Raw genomic sequence first — 12,190 nt, 5'->3', positions numbered from 1 at the left:
TGAACCACATCTCTAGCCCTACAGTTTTAATTTTAAATTAACTTTAGAAAAAGTTTCTGAAACAAAGCTGGGCACCAATGGCTCATGCCTGTAATCCTAGCTACTCAGGAGCCTGAGATCTGAGGATCATGGTTCAAAACCAGCCTGGGCAGGAAAGTCCATGAGACTTATCTCCAGTAAACCACTAGAAAACCAGAAGTGGCGCTGTAGCTCAAGCTGTGGAGCGCTCGCCTTGAGCTGAAGAGCTGAGGGACAGCACTCAGGCCCACAGTTCAAGTCCCACAACTGACCAAAAAAAGTTTCTGAAACAAAAAAGTTATGTCTTTGAATAAGTAGAGTATAAGAAATAATTCTTTTAGTCTTCTCTTTTATTTTCTATTACAGGAGGCAAAAAAATGGCAAGAGAGAAAAGAAGCCCTGGAGGCTGTAGAAGTACTAGTGAAAAACCCAAAACTAGAAGCAGGCGATTATGCAGATTTAGTAAAAGCATTAAAAAAGGTAAGTGGGAGGTGTTTCAGTTTTGATATACTGGCAACAACACTGACCTTGATTTTTTTTCTTCAGTAATTTAGTGATCTTATCATAAACACAATACCGTGTTTAATGGTGTTTGAATTAAAGGTAATATTTTTAAAGAACTTTAAAAATTGTTTCCCAGTCTTTGTATATTATCATTTTGCTTTTCATATGTTGTTTGCTATTTTCTGAATACCTCTTGCTGACCTAGAACTAAATATTACAGTTTTATAATTCTGTAAGATGAACTATTGAAATAAGCTATCCTAATCTATAGTTACTGAAATAAGCTATTTTAATCTGTAGTTATATGAAGGGTTTTTTTTTTGTTAGATCACAAAGAATACCATACTGTATTATATCATCATGTTACGCAAACTATTAGGGATATATGATGAATTTGTACACACATATACATATTTTTAAAAATCATAATATATAAAGGATTTTGAGACTTTCCAGAAGAATTAGATATTTGGTATTACGTTGAATATTCCTAAAATATTCTTAGTAAATGAAATATATTTGTCAGTAAAAACAGAGTTGAAAATAAAGCATTCTGGTTTGGGGACTAAGAGGCTAGATAAAATTGGAAGTAGAGGCCATCTAGTGAGAAAAGAATTTTTTAAAAAACAAGTGGAAACGCAAGTAAAGTAACTTCTTTTTGCTTTTTGTTTTTGTTTTTGTTCTGCCCTGGGGCTTAAACTCAGGACCTGGGTGCTGTCCCAGAGCTTTTTTTGCTCAAGCCTTGTGCGCTACCACTTGAGTCACAGCTCCACTTTGGTTTGTTGTGGTTAATTAGAAATAAGAGTCTCACAGACTTTTCTACCTGGCTAGCTTTGAACTGTGATCCTCAAATCTCAGCCTCCTACTAAGTAGCAGATATTATGAATGTGAACTACTGGTGCACAGCTAGTAAAGCAGCTTTTTAGCACCAACTCACTTGGTAATTTGCCATCATAATAATATAACCAGGAGGGACTGGGAAGGTTGCTCAGTGGTAGAGTGCTTGCCTTGCGTGCATGAGGCCCTGGGTTCGATTCCTCAGCACCACATAAGCAAAAAGAAAAAAGCCGGAAGTAGTGCTGTGGCTCAAGTGGTAGCGCACTAGCCTTGAGCTGAAGAGCTGAGGGACAGCACCCAGGCCCAGAGTTCAGGCCCCATGACCGGACCCCCAAAAAAAAAAATTTAACCAGGAAGGAACCCAATCTTACCGAATTGACACTGATGCATCTACAGTCCATGAGTTTAGATAAGTGCTGGGCTCTTTGGGTCATACAAGGTCAGTAGTACAAACATGGAGGAAAATGTGCTTAGAGCCTCCAAGTACAAACTTAATGATCATTATGTGAGTAAAATGGTAGCTGCAGGGCTAGAAACTCCCTTAGAGAGAAGAATGACTGCATTGGTGTTTGCAATTTAGAATCCCTATGGACTTCCAGAAGATACCTAAAGTAGTTTTTACTGTGTAAATATTACAGAGCTTCTGCCCAGTAGTGTCTTTCAGAGGTAAACTCTAGGTTTTCCTGACCCAAAGCAGTTAGTAGCCCTTCAGCTTTTTTTTTTTGTTTTTTTTTGGTCTGGTCATGGGGCCTGAACTCTGGGCCTGGGCACTGTCCCTCAGCTCTTCAGCTCAAGGTGAGCACTCTACCACTTGAGCCACAGCACCACTTCCAGCTTTTTTCTTTTTGCTTATGTGGTGCTGGGGAATCGAACCCAGGGCCTCATGCATGCAAGGCAAGCGCTCTACCACTGAGCCACCTTCCCAGCCCTTCCCCTTCAGCTTTTCTGCCATTATCAGTGTTACCCTCTTGCATTTGTATCATATACCATTACTGGAAAGTCAGTAATTTGAAATTGTAGGTTTATATATGTGGGGTTTTTTGTTTGTTTGGTTGGGGTTTTTTGTTTTTGTTTTTTTTTGGGTCCGGTCTTGGGACCTGAACTCTGGGCCTGGGCGCTGTCCCTCAGCGCAAGGCTAGCACTCTACCACTTGAGCCACAGTGCTACTTCTGGCTTTTTTCTTTTTGCTTATGTGGTGCTTGAAGAATAGAACCCAGGGCCTCTGGCATGCAAGGCATGCGCTCTACCACTGAGCCACCTTCCCAGCCCCATTGTTTGTTTGTTTTTGTAACACTTTAAGATACAGTAAACATAATGAAGGGAGAAACAGGAGAATGGTGAGTTCGAGGTCAGCATAGGCTACATAGTGACACTCTTGTCTCCCATACAACAGAAAAAATTTATAATAGTTTCCTAAATTCACTATTATCAAAAAAGAATAAAAGTTTTCCTCTTTTGTAAGACATAAAATTGGCCATCTATTAACATAATGGCTTTCAGAGATCTTTTGAATACATTTTAATACCCTTTGACAAAATTGTGTGGCTTTTTTTTTTCTTTTCTTTTCTCCTAGGTTGTTGGGAAGGACACTAATGTCATGTTGGTAGCTTTGGCAGCAAAATGCCTTACTGGCCTGGCAGTTGGGCTAAGGAAGAAATTTGGACAATACGCAGGACATGTAAGTAACAGTCTTTGCCATTAAAAATGGCAAACTAGTTTGCTTTATGCTTTATAACAACTTTCTAATGTAAATCTTTATATGTTAGTGTAAATTTCTCTCTGCTTTATTAATATGCAGCCTAGCTTCTCGTAAATACTAGATTTGAAGCTATAAAAACTTCCTATATAGAGTGTCAGGCACTTTAAAATATGTAATTGAGTTGATTTATATGCTTAGTATTTACTTACAAAGATCTTGCTTCATTTTGGTGACTATACATACATAGTAAGTAAAGTTCATAATAACCAACGGATTAGATAGCTCATGAGTAGAACACGTGTTGAACATGTATAACACCTTGGGTTTTAGCCTCAGAACCTCCCCTGTGAAAAATACAAACCAGTTTCTAGTAACCAGTACCATAACAAAAATGTGTATATGAAAACACTAAAACTCTTAAGTGTGGGGAGGGTAGGAGATGGGAGGGCAGGGATGGTAAAGGGAAACAAAGGAGACAGCAATAATGCTTGATAAGAAATGTACTCATTACCTTGCTCATGTAATTGTAACCCCTCTGTACGGTATTTTCACAATAAAAAAAACTTAATAAAAAAACTTTTATTTATTTATTTTTTGGGTCAGGTCGTGGGGCCTGAACTCTGGGCCTGGGCGCTGTCCCTCAGCTCTTCAGCTCAAGGCTAACGCTCTACCACTTGAGCCCAGCACCACTTCTGGCTTTTTTCTTTTTTCTTATGTGGTGCTGAAGAATCAAACCCAGGGCCTCATGCATGCAAGGCAAGCGCTCTACCACTGAGCCAACTTCCCAGCCCAATAAAAAAAAACTCTTAAGGGAGGTTAATATAGAAAATGTTTTATAGTGTTAACCTTAAAAATTATATACTTGAAATATTTGTGTATAATACACTTGATAATCTGTGTATTTGAAGAATATCTAATGACAATTTCTGAATATACAACATTTTTGTTGGTAGTGGCATTTTTGTTGTTGTTTTACCAATACTAGTGCTTGAACTGAGGGCCTGGGTGTTGTACCTTAGCTTTTTTGCTTAAAGCTGGTTCTCTATCACTTGAGCCATAACTGCACTTCTAGCTTTTTGGTGGTTAGTTGGAGATAAGAATCTCAAAGACTTTTTTTTGCCTAGGCTGGCTTTAAACTGCCAACCTCAGATCTCAGCCTTCTGAGAGCTTGGATTATAGGCTTGAGCTACCAATGCCTGGCTGATAATGGAATTTTTAAACACAGGGTCTCTTGTTTGCTTGGCTTACTTGGCTAGAGCTCTACCACTTGACCATACTTCCAGTGTGCTTTTTCTGGTTATTTGAGATTACAGTTTCACAAACTTTCCTTCCCAGGCTGGCTTCAAGCCATGATTTTTAGATCTCAGCCTCCTGTGTACCTAAGATTACAGGCATGAGCCACCAGTGCCTTGCATGATTTTCTTTGAATAAGTATGGTTGCGGAAAGTTTAATAATAGAGTTAAATGTTCACTTTGGCACCAAATATATTAAAATTAGAATGATAGGGAGATTACCATGGCCCATGTGCAAGGATGGTATACAAATTCATGAAACATTCATATTTTTTGATAACTGCAAAAAAAAAAAAAACACTAGCATTAAGGAGTTGAGATGCTTTCTTTAACTATGGAAATTATCAACTGACCTCTTAATCTGATCTGAAATACTTAGAATGGCTTAGTGTCCTAAAAATTGAGTAACTTAAAGAGTTATTTGACTTCCTTTAAGCTATTTGACTTCCTACACTGACCAAAACTGTTTTAATAGTTTCTAGTTGTGTCAGTTTTATATTATGAAATTAACGTGCAGCCTCACTTGAGCTATGGTATTTGGAGCTTGCTTACATGAAATATAATTTCTGAGAACATACTTCACAAAAGTAAACACTACCAAATAAAAATCATATCTATCATTAAGCCAGGCGCCAGTGGCTCACGCCTGTAATCCTAGCTACTCAGGAGGCTGAGATCTGAGGATCACAGTTCGAAGCCAGCACAGGCAGGAAAGTTCATGAGGCCCTTATCTCCAAACCCTATCTCTATAAATTTGACACTTCATTTAAGCAGAATCCTACTCTGTGGTCATTTGTGACTAGCTTCTTTCACCCAGCATAATTTATGAGATTTTGTTTCAGCTATGTTATAATGTATCAGTAGTTCATTCTTTTTTATTGCTGAGTATTACTCTAGCTGTTCACTTTTACAGGTTGTACCAACCATTTTGGAGAAATTCAAAGAAAAAAAGCCTCAAGTGGTACAAGCCCTGCAGGAGGCAATTGATGCAATTTTCCTTACTGTAAGTTGCCTGCTTGAATTTGTGGTTTTATGTAAAGTAAGTTTTGTCATTGTGATATTTTTAATAATTACAATTTTAAAAAGTGCATTAACCACATTTTCTTCCTAAAGACCACATTACAGAATATCAGTGAGGACGTTTTAGCAGTAATGGATAATAAAAATCCAACCATCAAACAGCAGACATCTCTTTTTATTGCAAGAAGCTTCCGTCACTGCACTGCTTCTACCCTGCCAAAGAGCTTACTGAAGCCCTTTTGTGCTGCTCTACTTAAGGTACAGACTGTCAGTGTAACTGGGATGATACTTTATACCTAGGCAGAAAATTTTTTCCTTACAATAACTATGTAACTTCATGATATAGATTATGCTCTTTTTAAGAACAGACCTTCCTTAGAGTACCTTAGTGTGTTTCCATTCTTCAAGGAAAAGATAAGTTAGCTTTATGACTTTATGATTCTACTAATTGCTGAATATTTTGTTAAGTTGGCTACTTAGTGGTATTCAGCTAGATATAGCCAAATGTCGACATCAAATCTGGATTATTTGAAGATTGTGTGGAAGAGAGACATTATGATAAAATGAAGCTAATTATATACTTGCTGTATTAATACAGGTGGTTTCTTTAATCCAGAAAGAATTTGTGAAAGAATAACTTAATTGATAATTAACTTCAGTAAATTAAAAAAGGCAAATTCTTATCCAACAGATAGTGATCTGAGTTAAAATTAGTAATACCTCAGGTAGTCTATATTAAAGATCATTTTGCTTACTTCTGGAGTATAGCACATCAATGATTCTGCTCCTGAAGTCAGAGATGCTGCATTTGAAGCATTGGGTACTGCTTTGAAGGTGGTTGGTGAGAAAGCAGTAAATCCATTCCTAGCTGATGTAGACAAACTCAAGCTTGATAAGGTAGGTCAAAAGCAATTTTTATAATGAAAGTGAACAATAAAATTGTGGTTTTGTATTGTGGATTTACTGCTTAGAAATTTGAAAATAGGCCTGGGAAGGTGGCTCAGTGGTAAAGTGCTTGCCTTGCATGCATGAGGTCCTGGATTCTATTCCTCAGTACCACATAAGCAGAAAAGGCTGGAAGTGGCGCTGTAGGTCAAGTGGTAGAGTGTTAGCCTTGAGCTGAAGAGCTGAGAGACAGCACCCAGGCCCAGAGTTCAGGCCCCACAACTGACAAAAAAGAAAGAAATTTGAAAATACTGATACCCATTTGATAAATACTTCTAACTGTTTTTTGTTGGTGTTTTGTGTTTGTTTGGTTTAGTTTGGCTTTTTGCAACTCAAAGTAGGAAGAAGCCAGGCATAGGTTGCTCACACCTTTAATTCTAGCAACTCAGGAGGCTGAGATTTGAGGATCTAGGTTTGAAGCCATCCCAAGCAGGAAAGTCCATCAGAGTTTTATTTCCAACTCATCTCTAAAAAGCTGGAAGTGGAGCTATAGCTCAAGTGATAGAGCACTAGCCTTGACCTAAGGGAGAATGCTCAGGCCCTTAGTTCAAGCCCCAGTACCACATATACACAAAAGTAAAGTAGAAAAGAAATTTTATATTGCACAATGCAGTTTTTAGAGGAGAACTGTGCTGAGGATTGAACTCCTGCTGGGGATCTTGCAAGTACTCTTTTGAGTCATGCCCTCTCCCTGCCCGGCCCTTTTATTTTTATTTTACTGAGGATTTTGCTGGACTGGTGTTGACTTTGTGATTCTCCTGCTTCTGCCTCCCTAGAAGCTCAGATTATAAGCATGCTCCACTACTCCTGGTTCTCTTATCAGTTGTGTGTGTTTTGTTTCACTTAGGGAAAAAAATGCAGATAATCACCTCATAAAATTTTATTTTATGCTCCACTGGTAGTTAAGACTTGAAGTTTGAAAATATAACTTTTGAAGATATAAATTTCATTATAGGCTGCAGTGGTGTTGTTAGTAGAAATACTGTTCTAATTATAGCCAAACAGAATTTGAGTGACCAATCTGTAAAAAAACAGTAACCTGGAATGTGACCATTTAAAATATAATCTTCCATCAGAGCTATGGCTATTGTTTATCAGAAATCTTAATTTGTGAAGAAATAAAATGGACTGCCAAGAAGGTCAAGATAATTTTTATATTTTTTGAAAATAAACTTTTCTCAATTCTCATGCATAGTTGAAAAAGGCATCCTTTCCTCCCTCCCTCTCCCTGCTCCCCCAAGTTTTGGGGTTTTAACGTGGGTCTAGCAGGCTCTGTACTACTTGAGCCACACCTTATTCTTCCTGCTTTCTTCTTCCCAGAAATGACTTACTAAGAAATTAGTGGTCGTGTTTAAAATTAACTGCAACATAGTGATGTTTATCTAACTTTCATTCTGCAGATCAAAGAATGTTCGGAAAAAGTGGAGCTGATACATGGTAAGAAAGCTGGACTTGCAGCTGAAAAGAAGGAATTCAAGCCTCTTCCTGGAAGGGCTGCTGCTGCTTCAGGGGCTGCAGGGGACAAGGACACAAAGGACATTACAGCACCAAAGCCAGGACCCTTAAAAAAGGCACCTACTGCTAAGGTTAACAGATGGTTTAAAAATTAGAATTTAATAATGTAGAGTCTGAGTGTCAGGTTCATGGTTGTTCTTCCAATGTGATTTTCAGAGATATGTCGTTGAACACCTTGAATACTTGTTAATGAAGACAAAGTATTAAAACAATACACTTGGCTTTTTAAAGCCTAATTAGAGTTAAAAATTGTATTGATCTGGGAGCCAGTGGCTCATGCCTGAAACCTTAGCTACTTAGGAAGCTGAGATCTAAGAATCTTGATTTGAAGACAGTCTGGGCTGGAAAGTCCACGAGAGTCTTATTTCCAGTTAACTACCAAAAGAGCTAGAAGTGGAGCTGTGACTCAAGTGCCTTGAGTTCAAGCCCCAGAGCTTGACTCCCCTAACCCCCCCCAAAAAGTACTTTTTCAGATGTATGGTAAATATAACAATCTTAATTTTTCAGACATGGGTTTTCAATTCAATAGTATAAAACATATTTGTAATAAATGAAATGTTATCAAGACCCTCCTTTTTTTTAACTTTTTAAAAATTATTATTTAAGTAGTTGTACAAAGAAGTTCCCATTCTACAAAACAGTGTATGAATACAAGGTGTCTAACAACATTGTCAAGACCCTTTTTTTCTTATGAGACTCGTCAGAATTTTATTTTTATTTATTTATTTTTTGTCGATTGTGTTGTCCCTAAGCTTTTGTGCTCAAGCCTAGTGCTCTACCACTTTGAGCCATAGCTCCATTTCCTTTTTTTGGTGGTTAATTAGAGCTAAAGAGTCTCATGGACCTGCCTGGGCTGGCTTCGGATCAGGCTGTGATTCTCAGATCTCAGCCTACTGAATAGCTAGGATTATAGGAATGAACCACCAGCACTTGGCTTTCCTCCTGAGCTCCTGTGTCTAAACACTAATTTACATTCAAAACCTGTCTAGCTGGGCACGTAGCTCATGCCTGTAATTCTAGCTACTGAGGAGGTTGAGATCTGAAGGCTCACGGTTCAAAGCCAGCAAGGCCAGGAAAGTCTGTGAGACTCCTGTCTCCAATTAACCACCAGAAAACAGGAATGGTATCAAAACAGGAATGGCTCAAGTGGTAGAGTGCTCACCTTGAGCTTCATGAAGAGCTCAGGAAAACTGTCCAGGCCTAGAGTTCAAGCCCCACGACCAAAAAAGAAACAAACAAAACTGTCTAGATTTCTTACAGTATTCCACTTGGTTCTCATATTTTCAAACCCTCTTCCCTAAACTAGCTAGTCTTCTCTTATTATGAGGGAGTCTTTAAAAAACAAACAAGAACCAGGTGCCAGTGGCTCACTCCTGTAATCCTAGCTACTCAGGACACTGAGGTCTGAGAATCATGGTTCAAAGCCAGCCCCAGCAAGAAAATTCATGAAACTCTTATCTCCAATTATCATAAAAAAAAAGCTGAGAGTGTAGCTGTGGCTCAAGTGCTCAAGTAAAGCACTAGCCTTGAGCATAAAACTTAAGGAACAGCACACAGGCTCTCAATTCAAGCACTAGGATCAACCCAGTAAAAACAATTTTTTTTCCTTGCCTTATTTTTTTTTCCTCCTTGGTACAAGATTTGAATTTGGGGCCTGGCACTTGCTCATCTGGTACTCTATTCACTTGAGTCACCCCTCCTGTCCTGCTTATAAGTTTGGGCACTTCTTAACAAATACAATGTGAGCAGAAAAAAACTGTGAGTAGTGATGTGTGTTATCATTATACTATCATTGATTGTAGTACTTGTGATATATTTGTTTTCTTATGACCTTCCAAAATGATGGTGAAATGAATTTCAGTGAAGATAAGTAAACAAATATTAGCAAATGAGAATCCAGTAAGGAATATTCTAAGATTATAAATTTATTCCAGGTTTATAAGGATGATATATAAAGTTACTAGCTGATTATGGTAACAAGCCTGTGATCATAGCATTTAGGAGGCAGAGGCTGGAACCTTTTCAACATCTAAAATAACATTTGGGAGGTTTTTGTTTGGTTTGGGTATTTTTGTATTTTTTTTAATACATGGTTTCACTATTAGCCCATGCTGGCTTCAAACTCAAGATGCTTTTATCTGTACCCACTAGGGCTGGTATTACAGATGTGAGCCACCAAGCCTGACAACCATATATTCTTGATAAAAATTCTTAACCACATAGGAATTAATTGATACTTGGACACGAATTATTTAATGCAGAGAGGTTTAATGTACACAGCTAATAAAGAACATATTAAACAAAAGCTGTATCATGCTTAATAAAATTGTGAAATACTGCATGTGTTCCTGTTATAGTGATACAAAACAAGACAAGGGCTGGGAAGGTAGCTCAGTGGTAGAGTGCTTACCTTGCACACATGAAGCCCTGGGTTCGATTCCTCAGCACACATAAGCAGAAAAAGCCGGAAGTGGTTCTGTGGCTCAAGTGGTAGAGTGCTAGCCTTGAGCTGAAGAACTCAGGGACAGTGCCCAGGCCCAGATTTCAGGCCTCACAACGGACCAAAAAAAAAAAAAAGATTCAGTGAGATGGCCATCTTTCACAATAACTGAAGATTTCTTACAGCTCATAGCTTAGCAAATAATGTTTTTTGGTTTTTTTTTTGCAGGGGGGGGCGCGGGGTCCATGGGGCCTGAACTCTGGGCCTGGGCGCTATCCCTCAGCTCTTCAGCTCAAGGCTAGTGCTCTACCACTTGAGCCACAGCACCACTTCCGGCTTTTTTCTTTTTGCTTTATGTGGTACTGAGGAATCGAACCCAGGACCTCAGGCATACAAGGCAAGCGCTCTACCACTGAGCCACCTTCCCAGCCCCCAAATAATGTATTTTTACATTGAAAAATAGCACTGATACTGGGAACCATTGGGATTAAGTTTTTTTGTTTTTTGGTGGGGTTTTTTTGGTTTGTTTTTTTGCCGGTCATGGGTCTTGAACTCTGGGCCTGGGCACTGTCTCTGAGCTCTTCAGCTCAAGGCTAGCACTCTACATTTGAGCCACAGCACCACTTCCAATTTTCTGGTGGTTAGTTGAAGAGAAGAGTCTCATGGACTTTCCTGCCTGGCTGGCCTTAAACTGTTATCCTCAAATCTCAGCCTCCTGAGTAGCTAGGATTACAGGTGTAAGCCATCAGTGCCTGGCTTCTTGGGATTAATTCTTGAATAAATATTATGGAAACTATCTTTTACCATTGTAAAGATTTAGAGGCATTTTTAAAACATCAAGATATCATTTTCAAATTCATTTATAAATATAATTCCATCATTTTGTTTTATTTATTTTATTGATTTATTCTGAATTAGAGGTGCTATATGCAGACCATTTCCCTGCTTTGGAACCTGCGCTAAATTCTGTGTACAGATTTTTTTTTAACCTATAATTTTAATAAAAATTTCAAAGAGTTCTCTGAACCAAAAAGGTTTTAAGAACCATTATTCAAATCCTTACAGTTTCACTTTTTAAAAATTTCTTCTAGGTTGGCGGGCCACCTAAGAAAGGGAAACCAGCTGCTCCAGGAGGTACAGGGAGCACTGGAACTAAGAATAAGAAAGGATTGGAGACCAAAGAAATAGTGGAACCAGAACTCTCTGTGAGTGTAATACTGTTTCTTAAAGTTTGAAACTGCAATGTTGAGCTCTATAAGGACATGTGAGTTCTTTCTTTGCTGGGTTCTACAGTTACTATATTTCAGTTACTATATTATAGTAATATATTACTATATTACTGCTTATTGAAAGTACCTTGGAAAAACTTCCCAATATTGAAGAAGCCTCATACTATAACATATCTATGAGAACGTTCTTTTAATTGTGACAAAGGTGTTTTGCTAACCAATATCTAATTTTTATATATTTATTTTTGTTAAGGTATGCAAAAGAGTTTCATTTCCATATGTCACATAATCAGTATAGTGCATCTTGATCAATGTGTCACCCCTTCCATCATTCTCCTCCATCTTTACCTATCCTATCCCTGTCCATAAACTCCATAGTTCAGTTTTTACAGACTGTACAACCAGTTCCTAATTTTAATATATTTTTGAATCCTACAGATAGAAGTATGTGAAGAAAAAGCTTCAGCTGTCCTTCCCCCTACCTGTATACAGCTTTTAGATAGCAGTAACTGGAAGGAAAGGCTAGCCTGTATGGAAGAGTTCCAAAAGGTAGGTGGAAAGGGATGAATGGAATGTGAGAGAAAGATTATGTGGAAGCAGTGAAATTGATACATGAAAGACTTTTTTGGTTTATTTGTTTTTTGTAACTGCTTAATGTTTTATCTTCCAACACTGACCTTTTTTGGATGA

At 38.1% G+C, this 12,190-nt stretch overlaps 1 protein-coding gene and 1 non-coding gene across 4 annotated transcripts in view; both read left to right on the top strand.

Annotated features, from left to right (window-relative positions):
• Ckap5 (cytoskeleton associated protein 5) overlaps positions 1–12,190 on the top strand; it is a 93,202-nt gene that overhangs the window by 33,418 nt on the left and 47,594 nt on the right. For all 3 annotated transcript variants that reach the window (XM_042675897.1, XM_042675895.1, XM_042675896.1), the window contains exons 8-15: positions 385–498; positions 2,933–3,037; positions 5,265–5,354; positions 5,465–5,629; positions 6,140–6,268; positions 7,717–7,902; positions 11,363–11,476; positions 11,939–12,049. In XM_042675897.1, coding sequence (XP_042531831.1) covers positions 385–498; positions 2,933–3,037; positions 5,265–5,354; positions 5,465–5,629; positions 6,140–6,268; positions 7,717–7,902; positions 11,363–11,476; positions 11,939–12,049 — 1,014 coding nt within the window. The remainder of the gene's footprint in view (positions 1–384; positions 499–2,932; positions 3,038–5,264; positions 5,355–5,464; positions 5,630–6,139; positions 6,269–7,716; positions 7,903–11,362; positions 11,477–11,938; positions 12,050–12,190) is intronic.
• On the top strand, positions 4,523–4,626 carry LOC122105395. The gene has a single exon (XR_006147024.1). It is a non-coding gene; the product is annotated as a U6 spliceosomal RNA (small nuclear RNA).

This window comes from Dipodomys spectabilis, unplaced genomic scaffold (assembly GCF_019054845.1).
Source record: "Dipodomys spectabilis isolate Male_0828 unplaced genomic scaffold, ASM1905484v1 ptg000030l, whole genome shotgun sequence".
Classification (NCBI taxonomy): Eukaryota; Metazoa; Chordata; class Mammalia; order Rodentia; family Heteromyidae; genus Dipodomys; species Dipodomys spectabilis.
This window is presented reverse-complemented; position numbering and strand designations above follow the sequence as displayed.